Source organism: Phoenix dactylifera, chromosome 2 (assembly GCF_051530095.1).
Source record: "Phoenix dactylifera cultivar Ajwa chromosome 2, Ajwa_hap1_PhDact_Kaust_v1.1, whole genome shotgun sequence".
Taxonomy (NCBI): Eukaryota; Viridiplantae; Streptophyta; class Magnoliopsida; order Arecales; family Arecaceae; genus Phoenix; species Phoenix dactylifera.
In genome coordinates, this window is record NC_143191.1 from 40,144,665 (window position 1) to 40,165,811 (window position 21,147).

Below are 21,147 nucleotides of genomic sequence, written 5' to 3' on the forward strand. Positions count from 1 at the left end.
GGATGGGAATAGTGTGTGATTCTCATACACACAAGAGCTGTATATACTCACTGCGAAAGGTTTGGGCAAAGGTGTAGCGCACATCAAGCGGTCATGGACGAAAGAGACGTGGTGGAGCCATTTATTGAATCTGCACAATTTACTAAATTTAGCCGCCAAAGAACGCCCGGCCCTCTGGTAAGCACAGTTCATCCTCGAGATTTGTGGTAGAGCGTGTTTGGACACAGACAGACGAGATTTTTCATGCAGCTTAGATCATGAAGCTTTGATAGTTCGAAACACCTAAAGCCCCCATTTTGTTCTAGCAGCGACTCATAGGGTATTTTTCACCTAAGAGTCTTTACCTCTGAGTTTTTTCAAGATCAATTTTAACGGTTCCGTTTTGGATAGAGGCAAGAGAGAAGGACAAAACCAGGGGCCTGAGTATTAGGGTGGTGGCTGCGGATGACTGTCAGATCTTTGACATCTCGATTTTTGAAGTTGAGCTGAGAGCGGCCTGGACTAGTCTGTGTCATATACGGTGAGTGCTATGAGTTACCTTGATCATACTGTAGGAAAACTCGACTACCGTGATCAGCTGGATCCTAGAAGGGCCGCATGATAGGGGAGGGGCACACCTTCTGCTCTGAAATATTTGGACTATGGTGAGTGATGCAGTGGTCTTACAAGCCAAGCATGTGTACCGAGAGGCCAACGGGGCGGCTGACTGGGTAGCAGCATGTGTGATTAACCACTCGGGAGGCACCCTATGGACAAGGGAGGGGGCGATGCCCCAGGCATTTCGTGATTTGTTGTTTGCCGACTCCATTGAATATATCCATACTCATATTGTATGAAATACCTGTTTTAGCAAAAAAATAAAAAATAAAAAAAGAAAAGAAAAAGAAAAAGAAAAGAAGCAACACAACTCTCTCTCTCAGCTTTTTTTTTTTGTGAAAAAATAGGAGAGGGGGAGAGAAAACCTCACCCGCGTAGCAGCCCCCATTGGACCCCCTTCCACTAGGGAATGTTCGATGCAGACCGCAAGTTTTCGAGTACCCTCTCTGACTCGTGGGTTTCTCCCACTGGGTTCCTCACCCACGTGTCAGTACGTCACCCCAGCGCTACCTCGGTACCAAAGGACCAGTAGCGCTTCCACTGAAATATCCAGACGTAGGGCATCCGGTCCTCAAATTTAATTGACGCACGCACATTTGAAATCTGGACCACTCCAATAGAAACAAAACCCGTTCCAACTCTCCCTCAGCTACAATTTTCCCTCCCGATGCAAGTGGAAACTAAGAGTATATTAATATGAAAAATGCTATAGAATATGTCAAGTATAAACTTTATCGGACCCCTGGCCCAATCCCCTCTTGCCACGCAAGACAGATGATCAAACAGGCAAGGATCACCATTATTACCATTGTTTGTCTTTATTTTATACTAATTGCGTTTATCAGTTACTATGATGATAATTGGGAATTGTTTCAAGATGGGGCTTTGAGAGGCATAGGTCATGCATATGATTTGCTGCGGCCAAAACTATTTGACATTGTTCTTTATTCTTTTGATCAAATTCTTAACAAGTGAATATTTTTTGGAATATAGATGGATATATAAAGCTTGTTTATATGAATAATGAATGTATTTTGGTTGCAATAAATCATCTACTTGAATTAAGCTATATGATATGCAAGTATGCAAGCGTGAATAACATAAAGCTAGTATTTCATCTAGACGTTTGTTATATTTGCATCTATATCTTGTGAAAATAAATATTTTCATAACATGCGTACATAGCTGAACTCTTTTATAATGGCAATCAAATAAAATCAGTGTTCAAATTTTGCAGTGATCCTTCTTCTTTTGATAAACTGGGAAGCTAGATTACTCTTCCTTAGATGCATAATATGGTATAAGGCCAACCAAGATCTCCATGCTAACTAGGTACATCAGAATTCCCCATAAGAAGAGCTCTATTGCCAGCAACAAAATTAACTACCTAGCTTGTTGGGTGATTGGTTTCTCAATGGCTATGGGTGACATGGAAAGATAAGAACTTAGTGGTGAAGTTTATGACATTTAGAAGTAGGGAATGGAAGTCGGTATTTGTGGATGATGACCGAATGATCTAACGAAGAAAGGTGGAAGAATTACCTTCCACCCAAACATGATCAGTCATGGAAGATGTTGGTGCATATCATAGATTTAGCCTGCATATTGTAGACTTGGTTCGTGTCTAAGGCTGATTAGAGGAGCGAAGGGGTTCGATAATGGATTCGAACTTAAGTCAATTCTAAAAGATTGCAAAGAATAGGAAATAATCATAGAGATAATAATCAAATAAGGTTAGTACCTACTAAAACTAGGCAAATTTCGAAGTATCCTATATTAAGATGAATTAGAGATCTTATTAAATCAATAGGAGATTATTCCTCTAACTATTTTTTACATAAGCACCAAATCAAATCCTAGCATATCATGGGAAATATTTATTCTTATTTGTGAAACTCTTTTATCTTTTTAGTAAGAAACAAATGTGGACATATTTATAGGTAAGTTGAAGGGATCCTACAACTATAAATAGGGATATCTAGCTATTGTAAAAGGCATCTTAAATTGAATGAAGTTTGTAGATATCTTCTCCATGGTGATGTGAGCTTGAGAGTTCTTATTGTTGTTTCTTTCTCTTACTCTGTTATTAGGTTGATCTTTTTCCTTAGGGAGACAGAACATTATATATTTTATTTTAGTATCAATGTGGTTCCTAGTTCACATGTGTTCTACATTGACATTGAAGCCATGGTTCGCTGAAGCATCTATAAGATCTTAGTGTCGAAGATCGATACAAGAGGCATGGATATTCAATAGTTGCAAGAATAGATAGCACTGAAAGTAAATCCAAGGTTCTTCGGTGTTAAGCATGTTGAATTTTTTTTTTTTTTGTTTGAAAACCATGGCTGAACCTGATCGGGTTGCCTACGTACCCCTTCACAAGGGAGATCAAGTCATACGTAGTTCTTTTTAAGTTTCAAAAATACAGCGAAAAAATTAAATCAAACAATTTAATTCGTGCATGCTTACAAGATCAAATCTAGAAATCAACATTATAAGAACACATAGAATTATGCCGGAATCATTTAAACAATTATGCTAAAACTTTATGCATGATTAACTATCAAATCTGAAAGGTAAACACTCTATTCCGATTAATCTCCGAATATCCATTGAATGGATTCTAGAGATAACTCTGTGAGGAGCTCCAAAGGAGGGTAAAACCTCGAGAAATCGGACCTAGACCCTGACTCCAAAATAAAAGATTAATATAGAATTAATACCTTTTATGATGGAAGAAACTTGTGGATCTAATTCTTGACTTCGCATCCACGCACACGAATGGCCTCTATGAGAAGTACACGTGAAGCTCTCGGTGGATCGTCTTCCGCGGGAGTGCTAGCTCGCGTAGGAACGTTGCAATGGCTGAAGATTTCTCCTTCTAAATACTCAACCTTTGATTGTTCTTCAAGGAGATGAAGGATGGACATGAGGAAGAAGGAGAAGAAGGGATGGAGGCCCTCAGAAAATTTTTTCAGAATTTTCTGAAACCTTTAAATATTGTATATCTTGAATCTTAGGCATGGAGATCTTTTATAGCTAAAAGACCCCCCACGCCTCACACCTAATTTAGCCAATTAATTTGGCTGATAAAATCTCCAAAAAAATTTGGTGATTTGGCAGCTAAGAGAAGATAAACATATCCAAATTTCGTGCATTTTGGATCCCTAAAAGATTGGAATTCATGCGTCCAAAGTTCAGCCATAGATCACCTTATTTCATGTGCCATGCAATCCTTACAAATTAGAAAATTCATCTAAATCTTTTTAGGAAGATTTGAGGCACCATTTTTATAGAAAATATAGCCCCACGCCTTCTCTCTTCTCACGCCAATTTTTGGCCAAAAATAAAGAGGATAGGCATGAAAAATATTGGGGATAAATCAAGGTGTCATTCTTCTTCAAGAAGATAAGGATGGGTTCCTAAAATTTAGGAATTCTTCTCCAATTCTGATTATTTGGACTCATAATCCTCATCAAATAAGGTCTTCTAATTGATTTGGATTAAGCCCAATCCAATTAGGTCAAGTTCCATCAATTGGGTCAAGCTCAATCTACTTGGATTGAACCCAATCCAATTAGGTCAAACCCTGATGCAGTCCAAATTGAATGCTATTCAATTTGGCTCAACCTAAGCCCAATTACTCAATCAAATTGAGTTCATTAGCAATCTAATTGCTAATTAATCCTCTAATAATTCAATAATTATTTTAATGCAACTTTTGCTTAAGATAATTTGTCAATCGAATTGACCAAATTATCCCTGAATGATTCTTAATCATCAATCAGCCATTTGATCAACCTAGAAACTTCTATGCGTGTGACCCCATAGGTTCAAACCTAAGCCGGTAGCACAAGAGCAACTTCTTGTACTAATCAAAATGACCATCTAGCAATGATACCCGACATCCGGATAGGCCAAATGATTACAAAGCAACATTCAAGAACCTTTGAACTATGGTTACCGTATAATTCATCCTTTTGACTCCTAATGTCAGGATGACTTAGAGTTCACTGTCAACCCTATAATTAGTACATCCATTATGTGATTAACTTTAAATATCCCGTGACTCCTCACTGGGATTACCCTGGCCAAGATTTTGCTAAATTAATTATAAGACATTATCTCCTATTTCCAGGAGGGGTCCATTCCATCTTGTCTCACAACTGACTACGCAAGTACTTGACTGCACCTAGTGACCTTCCGTCACTGAATTAGAAATTCAGATAGTTCGGTACCAAAGTACAGTGAGTTGCTTGCTAATCATTGTAGTGATCTCAGGTCCGAGGGATACTTATACCCATGTCCACTCGGAACATCTCTTGACAGTAGAGTGTTCCAGAATTGGTCACGTTCAGTGAAATGTACTCCTACACTTCACTGTGTGACATATCAGTGTCTCCACACTTCTTGATTAAGAGGACAACCAACGTATATGTCACACAACGACCTAATCTCGATAATGTTGTCGTCTTACTAACAGCATATCATTTGATCGCAAACAGTTTTAAGGACTTGAAGATAAATCCTCCTTTATCATAAATAAGTCCTAAGGACTTCATCATATAAGAGTTCATTTGAAGATGTAAAATGATGAATAATGCCAAATAACACTTTATTAATTTATCAATTCATTTACAAAATTCAATCATCAACATACTAACGATTGACTCTTAAGATACAATTCCCAACAGATAGCACTATTACAAGCAGAGTGCAATTGTGCAATTGCCCATGATCGCTACCTTAGAGGATCGGATTGGGAGGATAATGCACTAACAAAAATATCTTTTGAGTATTTCGCTAATACTTTCTACCATCGTGATTTAAATTAAAGATCTGTTCATCTTTCTCCACTTAACAAGAAGTCTCACAAGTTCATAATAAACTCTTTGATATCAAAGCCGAGCTTTCTAAGTTCACATGAGGCTCAATCAAGAGGATTTTCTCAACTAAATCACCATCATTGAGAGGTTCTTTTAAAATATGGACATCACAAGAAGGGGAAGATCATGGTTTGAAAATTATGAGGTTATGCATCCATTTGATAGGAGAATATCTAGTGCTCTTGAGGGAGCATTGAAAAAGAAAATGAAAAATCACTCATTGTCCACAATTGGATAAGCATGTGTGCCGTCCCTTCTTTCTAATAGATTATTCTTGCTCTCTTTATCGATCTTAAATGAATCTTAAATAGGGCAAAAGGAGCATCACTGATTATGGATGAGTTATATTTGCTTTTGTATGCCCACATAAGGACAAGAAAACTTGTGTAGTCCATTATCTCAATGGCTTGGGGGTTGCAATATATGATGAATTGCAGATGATACAATATAGTGCATGAATGATGCTTGTTAAAAGGCATTGCATGCTAAAAGAAAGCTCACGAGGGATCGATCCTTTTATCATCCTTGACAAACTCATAGGGTTTTCAATGAGAAGACCATCTAGCCTCATAGAAAATGCATGCACCAAGCACCAACCAAGGAGCGACAAGAAGCATGAAAGAATAAAGAACTTTATAAGCATTCCCCAAAAGTTGCTTGTCTCATGACTTCTGCATATTATACATGTTAGAAAAAAAAGCATTCTGCTTTTGAATATCCATGATGATGCTTCACCATTGAAGTCCACCTCACCACTAAATACCAATGAGTATGAGCCAACCATCAAGCTTGATGTAGATCAAGATCAAAGCCTTAATCTACTGTGTATGATATACGTACCTAAAATGTAAGAGAAGGATGCTTCGAACTGACATCTTTCATATATGTTACACCATCTTTAGACAAATTTGTAATGTCATTATTGGTAATTAGTTATGTGAGAATATTGTCTCTTAAGAAGCATCCCTAACTATACAAAATTGCTTGGCACAAAAAGAGTAACAACATAATTGTCTCTAAATATTGCCTTGTTAAATTCTCAATCAGTGACAATTATATTGATTACGTATGTTATGATGCAAGTATGGTTGCCATCAAGTTGAGTTTGGTCAGATTCCAATTTTAATAACCCCATACACAACACTATTGAGAACTCATGTATAACATTTTCTCCACATTTGGTTTCTTAAAAGAATATATTGGGTTCAAATTCAGATAATAAAATTATCATAAGACCTATTACGCCTTTGCTTGGGTTCAGGTATGTTAAAGGCCCCGTGCTCTATCGGTGTGTATTGGATATGGGTTTGGAATAGCTATTGCATTTACGAGTTGGACCAACATTCCTTTGTCTCTCTTTTGGCTATTGTTAAAAGAAATTTCTCCAATAGCTTGACTTATAATTTTAAACATGCAAAATATAGAGTTTTCTAGAAGGGTTTTTGTATATATACCCTTGCAATTATAGTTCATTGCATTTTAACCTCCAACAATTACTATTTATATACAATACCCTCAAATCATTCTTTTTTGGGAACAATGTCCCTTCTTCTAGATTTTTGCATGATAGTTAATAAAGAACTATTTGAAATATAAAATAAATTTATCACCTCTTTGCATCAATGCCCCCGAAAAATGCATGCAATAGTATAACTCTTCATATTATAAACTAAACATTAATTTTTTCAACTACAAAAATGTAACATGGTAGTATTGTCATTTGACACTTAAACCGACTAATGTTATTTCTCAAAAAATTACTAGGAGGAGTATCATTGCAAAAATATGATGATTTTAAAGGTATATATGCAAAGGGGACAGGTTGTATCTTCCGCTCAAAAGAATGTTTCACCTTCTTTTACCACGTCAATTGTTGGATCGTCCAATAACCTCTTCGAGATTTATGCAAGTAGATGAAAGAAAGAATTTGGATTGTCGACATTGCAAAAGAAGCATACACAAATAGTGTTTTGTGGATGATGAAATATACAACAAGCCATCTTCATAGGATATATAGTTGGAGGGGTCATATGGAAAGATATTAACTCTTTTTTTTCTTATTTCCAGGTATACTTATTAATTATCATTCTTTTATTAAAAGAAAATAATGAGGCTACCTGGTCTGTGCAGCCATTAAAAAAAATGGAAAGGTGTACAGGTGATCGGACGGTCCAGATGGATTGGCTCCCGATAGTAAATTAGCCGTTCCCACACTTGTCACCTAATGGGGTTCGTTTCTCGCCCTCGCCCTCGCCTCCTCTCCAAGGACCAGGATACGAGGCCGCCCTCTCCTCGCCCTCTTTCTTCTTCTTCTCTGCCACCCCGAAACCCTAATCCCCCAAGCGCCCCTCGGAAGCTCTAACCATAAGAAATGGTCAGTCTCTCTCTCTCTCTCTCTCTCTCTCTCTGTCATTCATCGTTCGTGCGTGAGACTTATTTAGTTTTTCGTTTCGGATTCGCGAGAAGAACGCCGCCTTCTCCACTTTTTCTATTTGATCGTTTATATATTTGTTTTTTGGATTGTGATTTGTTTTGTTTTCGGGGAGGCAAGAGATTTTATCCGTTAACTTTTGGTGGATTTTTTTTTTTTTATTGAAAAGAGCCCGATTTTTAGGGTTTTGATTCGATGTGGAGCAGTTCTACTCGTCGGATCTCGTTTTCTCATATTTTGAGGTTTTCTTCATATTTTTCAGCACGAGCTTTTACCGTCACCCTGTCTTAATAAATTGCGATATTTTTTTTAGGTCATGATTTCTGGTGTCACTTTAATCAGGTTGGTCGTGGTTTGTCTCTATTAGATTTTTGTTGTTTTGGTGTTATTGATTGCGATCTATTGTTTCCATGACTTTAGATGGGGAGGGGAGGAGGAGGAAGGGACAGATCAAACAATGAGTACGCACCAAGATTCGAAGAGAAGGAGCGCCGGACTGGGTGGGGTGTTGCCCCTCCCTCGAGGCACCTCTGGGTCGGGAACTTGGGCCCTCGTGTGACGCAGAGCACTCTCTCGGAGCATTTTCTGAGGTTCGGGGAAATAGAGAACATAAGTCACGTTCCAGGCCGGAACTATGCCTTTGTCGACTATAAGAAAGAGGAAGATGCAGTCATTGCATTGAGAGGGCTCCAAGGTTTCAGTATTGCTGGGATGCCTCTTAGAATCGAGTTTGCAAAGGGGGTTAGTCATGACAATCTTTGTCTGTTCCCGAATTGTTATGCTTCGTTGGTTTCGAGGTTCTGTACTTTCAAGTCATTTAATGCATTTTCCACAAGCCTAAAGTCTTCTTATTTGGTAAAAAAAGAAAATTATACTGGATATGCAATGTATAAATTGAAGCATAACTCGTATTGTAATATAACCTATATCACTTTTAAGCATAAGACTCGAACAAAAGTAGGAGATTCGTAGCACGTACAATGCAGCAATTACATAAGTAATATTTTGCAGAGCACTGTTTATAAACACTCACAGAACAACTTTGAAATATATGGACACCAAATACATGCAATTTAAGTGGCTTTTTAGTCTTACCACATTAGCGTGGCACCAAACTGCATTTAGTTACTCCAATACAATTCTTTTGTATGGACCAAATACTCCTTCATTGTTCCTATGACGATCACTTATGCAATATTTACAGTACGGACAGCCTGCTTCTTAAGAACAAGAAACACATGGTTCAATCATAGAAAAGAAAAAGTGATCTGGACATAATAAAGAATGAAAAGAAGGTGCAGAACTTCTAGTCTCTCTATCCTCCTTCCAACAGGATTTAAAGTTTGTATGTGTTTCTGTTGGCCATATCTCTCGATCCTATTTCCAGAACATCCAAATGACTATGGTTTCTGTCATGAGCAAATCATTTTGTAAAGTTAGGAGATATAGCAGTTAATTTCTAGCCATTCTTTAGCAACTCTTTGGGACCAACACATTCTGCCAAATCCACATGAATTTTATCATTTAAGAAATTGCTTGCTAGAGATTTCCTGATCAACACTATGTATATGAAGCTGTGATTCCTGAAACTATTCAAAGGAAATCTATATGTGATCATGTTCACTCTGAAAAGAAAAAAAATCAGGATGACTTAGTGGGATCCTGTTGCATTCACATATATAAAAAATGGTTCTAGAGGATAAACTCAAAATAGAATATCTTCGCTATGATTTACATAAAAGTTTCATTGTGCCATGAAGGGTACTAATTCTGGTGACACAGGCAGTTACTCAGACTGCTTAATCATATGTTTAACAAGTGAACTCTAGGTATGAGGTTGAGCATGCTAGTTGTTTGAGTTGGTAAAGTCACTGGATGTCAGACACTATCCATCTGTGCTTAGTCCCGTCCTCACCTTGATCGTGTCTGGGCTTCCTCCTGTTCTAGTTGTCAGAGAGAGAGAGAGAGAGAGAGAGAGAGAGAGAGAGAGGCACGTTGCTGGTGTTTACCATTGGCTTACCAAGGAGCATAGCTGAGCAGTATTGTTTGAACCACATGACCCCCATTGTTTGAAACTCCTGGTAGGTCCCATGCTCTATTACTACACTAAGAAACAACTTAATATTCTTCAAGTGGCTTGGTCACCTCCAGCAGATGTGTTGTCAATTTGAAATTTTTACAAAAAGTTGCTTTGTGAATACATGATTGTTATTAAATGAATTCTATACAAGCGGAACTGTTGCTGACCTAGATATGGATCATACACTGTATAAGTATCTTACAACATTCATACCAAGTAAATGTAGTTATTTAATAAAGCAAATTAAAGAACTGGAAGTCAAGCATGCAGCCATGTGGTAATATGGGTAGATTATTTGAAGATCTCCAATGAAGCTTATTTTTAAATTTCATACGTGTTCTTACGGCTAAAATTTTTAATCCATCGCATCATCACCCCACTTACTCAAGCAACATCATGAGTGATCCTGAATATATGTGCTGACATATAAAATTATAAATGGAACTGAGATAGCGCCCAAACACTAAAATACATAATATAAATGGAAGTCAAGCATGCAGCAACATGGTAAGATGGGTAGATTATTTGAAGATCTCCAATGAAGCTTATTTTTAAATTTCATACATGTTCTTACGGCTAAAAATTTTAATCCATTGCATCATCACCCCACTTACTCAAGCACCATCATGAGTGATCCTGAATATATGTGCTGACATAACAAATTATAAATGGAACTGAGGTAGCACCCAAACACTAAAATACATAATATAATTAAAAAATTTTATGCCCATAGCTTGAGTGACTGGATATCTGAGTTATATATGTCTCTTTCTTTTAGAAGTCAAGTGAAATTTATGATAGTGAAGTTATCTTCTCATCCTTGATCTTGAATTTGACCTAAACCACTAGCACTCGTCTTTTCACTCTTTTTTTTTCAATTTGATCAAAGTTTTGTTCATTCCCCGTAATTCATCAAGATTTGGTTGGGGTCAAAAGTCCCTCTTTTTTATACTTAAGTTGTTTTTTCAGAAGTACCTGTGTAATGTGTCCCTTTGATTCTGGTACTGTAGCAAAGGAAATGAAATAATCTTTATGAGGTATCCTCTTGTCACCAACAACAATAGATGCATGCCTCATCTTCTTTTGCTTCCCTACTGAAAATTGCAATTATGATCCATCTTTCTAGATGATTCACTAGAAAAACACACTGTAAAATGTTCTTTAGAAGCACATGGCTATTTTGTTCATAGCAACTAGCATTGACCAAGTATGCTACACTTTAGAGGTGATTTAGCTGTGGAAGCAGAGAAGTAGTGCTGTTGAATATCATAGAAGGTTATGGGCGATGAGAGCATGGATGACATTGATGGAGCAAGAAATTCTTTTTTTTTGAGGAGGTTGAATTTATTTTCTGAAGGCTGTTAAATCTGAACATCAAAATTGTACAGCAGGTTTCTCTCTCAAAAAAAAAAAACAATGTAGAGCAGGTGTAGGCTAGTTGGAATGCTTTAATTATTAAAAGCATAGCCTTGGTGTGGAACCACAGGTGGAGGATGGCACATATTGCGCCTTGGTTGCATCTAACAGTATTCACATGCTCATGTGCCTTTAATGCCCAAATCCAGATGTTTTTTAGCACTTTAGCATGACTTTAATATTTCTGTGGGAGCTTAAGATGTTACTAGTATTGATGGAAGAAACAGAATATGTGCCTTATCTCCAGCAAGAATAAATCATATTAGTGAATGCTCACCAGGTGAACAGTGTTCTGCTTATTCTATCAGCAAAACGAGAAATAACACATTGTTTGCATATGTAAATGGATTTTAAAATAGTTTTTCCTCTTGCCAGATTGCCCACCAAATTACCCTTAGAAAAGATCATCTTTGCTGCAAATTGTGTGAATAAAGGAAATTTCCAAGCTGAGAACCTGAGGAATACATCTTTAGCCAAAAAGAAAGATGGGTTATTTTTATTAGTAGCTGACATATAGTTTAAGGCCTTTTTTTCTGAATTGCCACTCTAAACCATTTGAATGGTTTTGCTTTGGTAATCATTTTTTGCAAACTATTCTACACACAATCTGAATTGCACAACAATCTATCAAACTAAGTCTTATTGGATTCCTTTAAATGTAAATCCACTTCCTTTTTAAGCTCTCAATCAACAAACAGTATTCCTTAGGAGCAACTTATATATAGCTTCCCTTTATGGCATTTTTTTCTTAATCATTGACATGCGTTCTTGATGATGAAAAAATATTTATTGAGGCAATGACAAATAGCTCAATAGAAGGCAGGCCTTGGCACAATGGTAAGATTACTCCATTGTGATCTGCTTGTCACGGGTTTGAAATAAGGGAATAATCTCTCCATACGCCGAGGTAAGGCTGTGTGCGTTTGATCCTCTCCAGACCCTGCAATGGTAGGAGCCTTGTGCACTGGGATGCCCATTTTTAACAAACATAGCTTAATTGGAGGATAGAATCCCGGCATAAACTTGACATCATTCATATAATAGTTATAGCTTCTACAACATCAACCTTGCACCTAATCATGCAGAAAAGACATGACATATGAACATAAAGAATGGATGATTCCTTTGGAAGTCTATTTGACAGGTACATGCTTTTCTTGTTGTATGGTCTTGAAGATGTTTCTGTACAGAATTCATAACATTTTAATTGTTGAGGATACATAAAAATGATTAAAGGCTGTCTGAGAGGAAACAGGCTATTTGACGTGCATTACTGTATCATATGTGGTACTATGCTAAAGAAATAATGCAGCATATATGCATTGAAATATTGAGAGTATATTTTGGCTATATTTTTTTTCCAGTGTCCAATTTCTCATAATGCAGGTAAGGAAAACCTTTTGATACAAATAGGGTGTTGATTACCTGGAAAATTTGCTGTGCCTTTGTAGTTTGACAGAATATTTTGCTGTTATGATTTATACATGCTCATTGCTGCATACCATTACAAGACTTCTCTTTATTTTTAGAGTTTCCTCTCTGGCTTGTGTTGATAAAAAGAAAAAAATGACCAAGTTTCACTATTCTTTTGGAAGCCTATCAAATTGATAATGAAGATTAATAAATATACAAAAGCAAAAGAGAATGTAAAGACTTGGGGCATGTTGAATTAGTCAGCTATTTTTTGTAACTCTGGCAGTTGAGCATGAATTTGCTTTCACCACTACTGACATGAGAAAAGTAACACCATGCCCATGTTTCATTAGAAATCATTTACATCTTGGTCAAGTTGGTTGGATACATTTAGCATGGCCTGCAGCTGAATTGATTTTGAGGACATTGCCCGAGAGCAGCGTGGAAGTATTATGAGTTTAGTTAACCTGTAAATCAGTCAATGGGTTGCACTAAGCCTTTTACATGACTAAGATCTGAAACCTTGCATATGGTCACCATTACAAATTCCTTTCAGTCTATAAATATCCACCTTTACTGGTTGCAACATTACCTTTTGGTTGGTATCTGGAATTTCTGGCAGTCTCTCCCTTGCAAAACTCATTAATGATAGCAGTACTGGAACTTTGGTCAATGTGGATGACATAGATGACAAAGATATTAAATTATCCATCGGAAGTGCATGGCACTTAAAATGAACTGAGCTCAAATATATATTACTTTGATGTGAATGAATGTTTCCAAAAGCAGGTGTTACTCGTTAGTGATAATTTGCAAATAGTGGGGACTGGCTCATTTTTACTTATGTAATGCTGTAAGCTTCAGTTAACCATGCAATGTTGATATTTTATTGCACCTTTTCACTTAATTTTCATGTTGCAGGAATTTTTCCTTCCTCTTATAGGTTTGCACAAAAATTATAAATAAGGGTTCAAACATCATATAGGTTGCATGCCATTCAATTCCAATAAGGGCTTCAATATTGTTACCAAGCAACTCATGCCAGCATTTCACGAATTAGTTTTGCTCAGCGAAATGACCCATAAAGGCTTGGTTTATCAGCAATAACGGAAAAAAGTTCAAAACATTTCATGAATGAACAGTAAAATATTTGTTCAAAGCACTTTCATTGCAAAAGAATAAAAAAGATTCTTAATGATTGACATTCTATACCAAACAGAGTGCTTGGATGCTCTTTATCGTTATGTTTCCTGGTACTTGTATCGATGTTCATTGTTGTATGTCTTTCCACTTACATTCCTTGAAGTCATTGCCAGGGTTATTAAGATGGTAAAAAAGTAATACATTCTCCAAGAAATGCTCATTTTTTTTGCCCAGTCTAAAATATTTTGAACCCCACTGATATATGAGTATGGCTAACTGGGCCCTAATTGTGTATGAGAGTCCTGCTTACAAGTAATAGACCAGGCACCATCCTTTGTCACATTCGATCATGAACATAATCATCTTTATCAAGTAAAAAAGTGGGTTATCCTGGTATTACTTTCACCTGTAGCACCATCACCAAAATTTTATTTGACTCTACCAATCATCTTCCCATCCTGAACTCCTTGGCAAGCGATTTGTTTAACCCACCCATTATATCGTGATGTCTATTCGTTACCAAAAGGTGTTGACTATTGTTATCAAATAGTCTATTAAAATATGGTCAAATCTGAAGATTCTTCAAACATGAAAGTTGAAACAAAATGCAAGTTTGAAAAAACCGAAGATCTTTTTGGTCAACTTAAATTAATAGGCCTCTTCAAACCTAAGCAGGCTCGAACAACCAAAAGCTGATGATTCATTTAGCCAGAGCTGAGTGGTCGGTCTTCTTGTGAAATGACATCATGTTAGACAGTTAAAACGTGGGTTGGCTAGTGCACTTCGCAGCTCTAACTGGTTGGTTCCCAGTCCAGGCAAAAATTACCTGGTTGGTTAGCTAGTTTGATGCAACATTATCTATGAATGTTATTATTAGTATTTCTGGTGCGGGCTCCATTTTTCAAGAAATCTACAAAATTCTTTTTATGATCTCCAAATAGCTGGTCAATTCAGTGTTTTAACAACCTGTTTGCAAATAATGTCCCTAATATGATGACAATCTTCTCGTTCTTTAAATTTGTTGCAGTTGAATTAGTGAATAATTTCAATTAAACCATTGTGTACTCTATCATCTGATAAGACTTCCATGCTCCGCCTGTGATCACTGAAGTAAACAATTTAATTACTAGCTTGTGAGAATCTGTATCAGGTGTCCAAAATTGGTAAGTACGGATAGTATTCATATGCATTGGTAAGTTAATAATGCTGATTTGTGTGAAAAAACATTTCAATTACAGGACAGGGCTTCAGTATTATCACAGGATGGGAAACATCCACAATTTGGTGATGATAGACGTTCCATCGAACATGTAGAAGCACAGTTTCGGAGAGATACGAGACCACTGCGGCTGAGTCCTGAAAAGTCATACGACAAGTCCAAGGGAAACAAGAGTGCAGAACCTAGTGAGATGTTATGGATAGGTTTCCCATCATTCTTGAATGTTGATGAAGTGGTTCTGAGAAGGGCATTTTCACCCTTTGGTGAAATTGAGAAGATTTCTACATTTCCTGGTCGTAGCTATGCGTTTGTTCGATACCGAAGTGTAGTGGCGGCTTGCAGAGCTAAAGAAGCTCTTCAGGGAAAACTTTTCAACAATCCCCGTGTAAATATATGTTTTGCCAAGAGTGATGCTGCCCCAGCTGAACGTGGAAGGAACCAAATAGATGGTCCATTCCCTCCACCTTTCAAATCTAATTATCAACCTGGTTTGATTGGACATGGTTTTGAGACTTTCTCAGGGGATAGAAGCTTTGAGAGTCCTAGTGGGGAGTTTCACATGGCATCTCCTCATTTTATTTCGATCTTTGATAGGTTGTCTGGAGATGCCAGTATTATGGGTTTTGGTAAGAATAGTTCTGTAAGACCAGGAGCAGGCCCGGTACCTAATTTAGGTGGTATTTTTGAACATAATAGGCCGCAAGAGATTGGATTGGAACGATGGCCGTCCAACGATCTGTATGAGCACCACAGAAATAGTCCTGCAGCAGAGAGGAGTGCAGCATGGCATGATATCCCTTTTGAGAGATCTCGAAGAGCTCCACTTTTTGAAGATTCTTGGGGCATGGTGGAAGGCCCTCTTCCTTCAGCCAAGAAGCTGAGGACAGACATATTTTTGGATAAAGAACTTCCTGAATATCCATTCTCTGACTTAGAACAAGAAAAGCGTGATCCGAGCTTGCCGAAATTATTTCCTAATTTGCCTGAACATGATATCTATAATAAAAACTTTGACTCTGCTCCTTTTGGCCCTAAAGGGTTTCCTGACTATTCAAGGAACCCAATCCATCCACCTGCTGAAAGTGATGACTCTTGGAGAATTTTTGATCATTTCAATGCAGGTGCTGGTCCATTACCTTTGCCAGTCAAACCGCAGAGTATAAATCCAGAACCTCATCACCCCCCACTGAAAGAAGAGTGGAAATGGGAGGGAACTATAGCGAAGGGAGGCACTCCAGTCTGTCGAGCTCGTTGCTTTCCCGTTGGAAAAGTGCTGGATTTTATGCTGTAAGTTGCATGCCAATTTATTATGAAATCGTTCAAGATTGAGCTGATTTCTGTCATTCAGGAATATTTTTTTTGGTGAATAATCATTCAGGAATATTAACTATCTAAAATTGTTTTCTAATGAAACTATTGGCAACAGAAGTGGCCTTACTGGGGGATTTTTTCAGTGAATGATTTTTTTTCACATTTTGGGAAGTTCTGATGCCTGTTCTAATTGCCAAGCTTGCCTTTAAATAGGTTAGAGTGCTTGATTATTGGCTTGGTCGTAATGCAACTCTCATATGTAGTTCATAGGCACTGTTTTTTTTCCCCTGCCTTTGTGTTGCCAAGTTTGAGTTATCTTCTTAACGGCTATTGAGGTTTGGTAAGTTCATATGTTGCTTGTTTCTTAATCAGTTGTCATATTACAGGCCTGAGTTTCTAAACTGCACGGCAAGGACAGGTCTTGATATGCTTGCCAAACATTACTATCAAGCAGCTAGTGCTTGGGTGGTTTTTTTTGTTCCAGAAACTGATGGTGATATTGCTTTCTACAATGAATTCATGCACTATTTGGGCGAGAAGCAACGTGCAGCAGTTGCCAAGCTGGGGGAAAAGATTACCTTATTCCTTGTGCCACCATCAGATTTTTCTGAACAAGTACTGAAAGTACCTGGGAAAGTAAGCATCTCTGGTGTCATTTTGAAGTTCCAGCAGCCCAGTTCTGACTTCAGTTCTGCTCGTCATCCACTTGAAGTGCCAGAATCAAATCTCCCACCTTTGGTGCAGCAGCCAAATGATGGTGTTGGTGTTCGTGAAGATCCATTGGTCTATAAGTCAAATTCACCTGATTTCAGGGCATCCTCTCAGGGCGAAAGCTATTTCAGCTCATCATCAGGACCTTTGACCCCAGTGAATTCTGCTTTTCCACTACCACATAAACCGGGTGACACTCATCCTTACTCAGGATCTGTTCATTCAATGGAAAAATTGCCTGATTTTCTTGGAGAGAGAAGATATGACCAACTTCAGCATCAAAATCTGCCAATGCCACCAAACTGGTCCAATCACATGAACATCCCAAGTTCTAGCTTTGGGGATTTCCCCCTCCCAGCTCCAGGTGCTATATCACATTCATTTGATCATTCTGCAGCAGAAGCATTTACATCGGCAAATCCTAGGGTAGCACAAGGAACAACCTCAAGCAATTATGTACCTGAAACTTCAGGTACCGCCCCTTTTCCTGCAAGCAAGTTCCCTGTGCAACAAGAAACTAAACCTCAGCTCTCTTCATCTATGCCGCTTCCTCTACAACCTGAGCAACTTGCCCACCTGGCAGCTCTTCTTGGGCAGCAGAAACAATTAGGAAAAGATCCTGCATTACCAACAGATGGAGACAATAAACAGCCAAACCTATTGCAAAACCCCAGTCTGCATGCACATGCTTCTGTTATGCATGCCCAGACTTCTGTGCCGCACGGCCATGCATCTGCACCTCCTAGCTCATCAGGTCCCCATGCTAACCAAGTGCAACAATCCCAGCAGCATCCATCCACTGCTCCTGCGGTCCAACCGACTGGGAATCCTGTGCAACAAAGTAGCCAGCAAGCACCGAACAGCACGCGGGAGGAGACAGAAGGTGATCCCCAGAAGCGTCTCCAGGCGACATTGCAGCTGGCTGCAGCACTACTTCAACAGATACAGCAGCAGTCAAAGACTGGCGACCAACGTTAGATCTAGAGGTAACTCTTTGTCCACTATCTTTGCTCTTGACATTAGTGGTCCTTTAGAATAGTATTCTACAGTTGTACCAGTTAACAGAAGCTAGAGTCTATGCCTCAAAATTTGACAGTTCCCTGAGTCCAAGATGTGCCCATTTATAGTATGAGTAGAGAAATTCTCTTTTGATGGTTCGGGTCCATGTTTTTTTATTCACTGCTGCTTGTATTGTCTGTCTATTGTTCCTTGCTATGGCCTTCTCACAACTTTTAAAGAGATCTGGAAAAAGAGAGAAAATAAAGAAGATCTTGAATCATAAGATGATAATTACTTTCTGTTTTTACTCTTTGTATGAGCTAAGATAACAAGGGGCAGGCTTCCTCGACTACCTCTAAACCCCCCAATCCTGATGAAGGTGGGATTTCTTCCCAAGTTTCTTCTTAATCCACCTAGTGATGTTACCTGCAAGCTTGGTGGAATTCCCACAAAGATATAATATCACTTACTAACAGTTATCTTAAACCTCTGGCTTGGCTAGGCATGTGCAACTTGAGGAATTAGTCAGCAGAATTGGACTGCCTGGCTTATTTTGATTTAGCTTTGTTGATTCTCTGATGAATGGGAAATGGACTTAGCTTTGAATTTGTGCTGTCTGGATAATGTTACTTTATATCGGTGTATGCATTAGTGCACGTTCCTCTCATCTTGAGCTGCTTTTATGCATTTCTTCTTATGCCACTGTATTTACCGGTGTGCAAATTTTCAGAAGTTAGTTTTGTTATTGAAAGTAGATAGCTTCTTGTAGTTGTATTTTCATCACAAGTGAATAGTGAAATCCACGTGATGCATTTCAACTGTTTATAAGTTCAGATGGCAAAAAAGAGGCATGAAATTAACACACCTAATATCCACAAATATCATGTCTGATACATGCATGTACTTAAAAGGCAGGTGCTTAGGTTTATGAGAGAGCATATATATCTTGTATGAGAAGCTTCATTTATCAAGTTAAATGAAAAAAGTCATGGTGTGTCTTAGTCATGACAAATTTAATTAACCGGGTTGGATGTGAGTGGAGATGCGATCCCTCTATCCAGGCTTCAAATCTAAAGAAGTGATCCATAAAGTATAAACATATGAAAACATGTTATGAATGGATCTCAACCTGACATCACACTGGTGCAAATTCCTGGCTAAGGTAACTAGAGAGAGGTCCAAAATGAAATTTAGATGGCAAGCTGGCAAATACAGGGACGTAATGTATTTTTCACACATTTCTTCTAACTGGGAAAGAAAGTCAACTTTCCGTTTATCAATGACATGCAAATATTTCTCTCCATTCCGAAATGCAGATTATAACACCAGATTTCAAATTGTAGAATTTAAAACCTGAATCCCAATCAATGAATAAGAAATTTGTTTCAGCCCTCAAATGGAAGTATATTACATGCCATGTTAAGTCAGGCGCTTAATTGAGCATGCAATTTTACATATAGTGTTATTGTGTTTATTTAGATTGAATTTTTTGTCTTGTGTTGAGCTATGAAGCTTAATGAATCTATATCTAATTTCATTGCAGCATATCTTGAAGAAGCCCTGGTCAACTTCTGAGATGGAGTCAATGTTTGGTGTCGCAATGATTGTCTTGTCTGCTGATGGCATCATCTCCTGTCAATGTTATCCATCCACCATGTTTCCATGTCACCACAATCAGCAGCACTCTAGACTTTGTTGTGGCTCAAGTTATGATTGGCGAAGTGCTTTCTATTAACGTACATGAGTTACAATGTTTAAGCTTCAGAATAAATGACTGGTGTATAAGGTTGATGTTCTAGCTATAGCATAAGCAGCCAGACCTGGTACTTTTTTTGGTCAGCTTTTCTAGCCGTGGATTTCAGTGCAACACAGATTTTGTTTTGAGTTCTCCTAAAATGATGCGCATTGAAATTCATGGGTTGAATTTTGGAACTATTACTAATTGCTTAAATATGTGTATGGGTGCACTAACATAGCAGACATCTTCATCGTTGGGGCCTGTTTGTCTTGGATTTGGTTTGTGTACCTTTCTTTTGGTGGCTGTCATTGGTAATGGCATTCAGAATTCCTGATTAATAAAAAAAGAAAATGAAAACATCAGGCTTGCTGAGTCGCAAACTCGCAATGCTTGCGTACCTAGTCATGCAAACTATTATTTATTTGGGTTCAACATGGCCATTATTTTCATCAAGTAGCATCTAGGTAATAGTAAGAGGTTGATACAAGAGAGACAATTCTAGAGGATGAAACAGCAGAGCTCAGGGATTGAGAATAATTGGGGTGAGGATGCCCATGAGTTTGTTCTAGTAATAGTAGCAGCTCTGAGAGATATATCAGGAAAGGATGCATCTGAATTCTTTGACTATTAAAATTTTCCTGTTTCCCATGGTGAGGATCCTTGTCTGCAAGTAGTATGCTCTGTCCTTGAAGGTTTGAGACGTTCCCACATTTTTTGCATACTTTTGAAGGTCCAAAATGTGCTGTGGTTTCAAGCTTCCACAACTCAAGTTGCCCATCCATCCTTGCTATTAGCTCTTTGCAAGAGGGAGGATCTACTAAGTCGTGCACCTTAAAATGAGGTATGAGATGAAAGAAATCTCAGCCGAAAACGTGTTAAGGTAGTAACAAAGAAACAGATGGATTGGGGCATTTATAATTTTTACGGACTATAGAGCATCGGATCCTCAATTTCAATAGTTTTAGGTGCCATGATCGCTAGCAACAGAACTTGCATCGAAGTAACTTATTTACTTGCAAGATTTCACTTTCCTTCTTTTAGGAAAAAAATATACTTTTCTTGAAATAAATACTGGCATTTTAATTGGCAAAAATAGCCCTTGGAATTTTTTTTGCTAAAGAATAGCCCTTGGAATTTAAGTGCAGCGAATAAATCATTCTAGGATTCAAGATCTCACAAACACATGCATGCATCACAAAAGGT

At 37.9% G+C, this 21,147-nt stretch overlaps 1 protein-coding gene across 1 annotated transcript; it reads left to right on the top strand.

Moving 5' to 3' along the window:
- The first annotated feature begins 7,706 nt into the window (after window positions 1-7,706).
- LOC103710659 (RNA recognition motif (RRM)-containing protein) lies at window positions 7,707-20,102 on the top strand. The gene is made up of 5 exons (XM_008796505.6): window positions 7,707-7,857; window positions 8,335-8,655; window positions 15,205-16,472; window positions 16,883-18,193; window positions 19,750-20,102. Exons 1-4 carry the CDS (start codon window positions 7,855-7,857, stop codon window positions 18,183-18,185), a joined length of 2,895 nt encoding a protein of 964 aa, XP_008794727.2. The 5' UTR covers window positions 7,707-7,854; the 3' UTR covers window positions 18,186-18,193; window positions 19,750-20,102.
- Window positions 20,103-21,147: the final 1,045 nt, after the last annotated feature.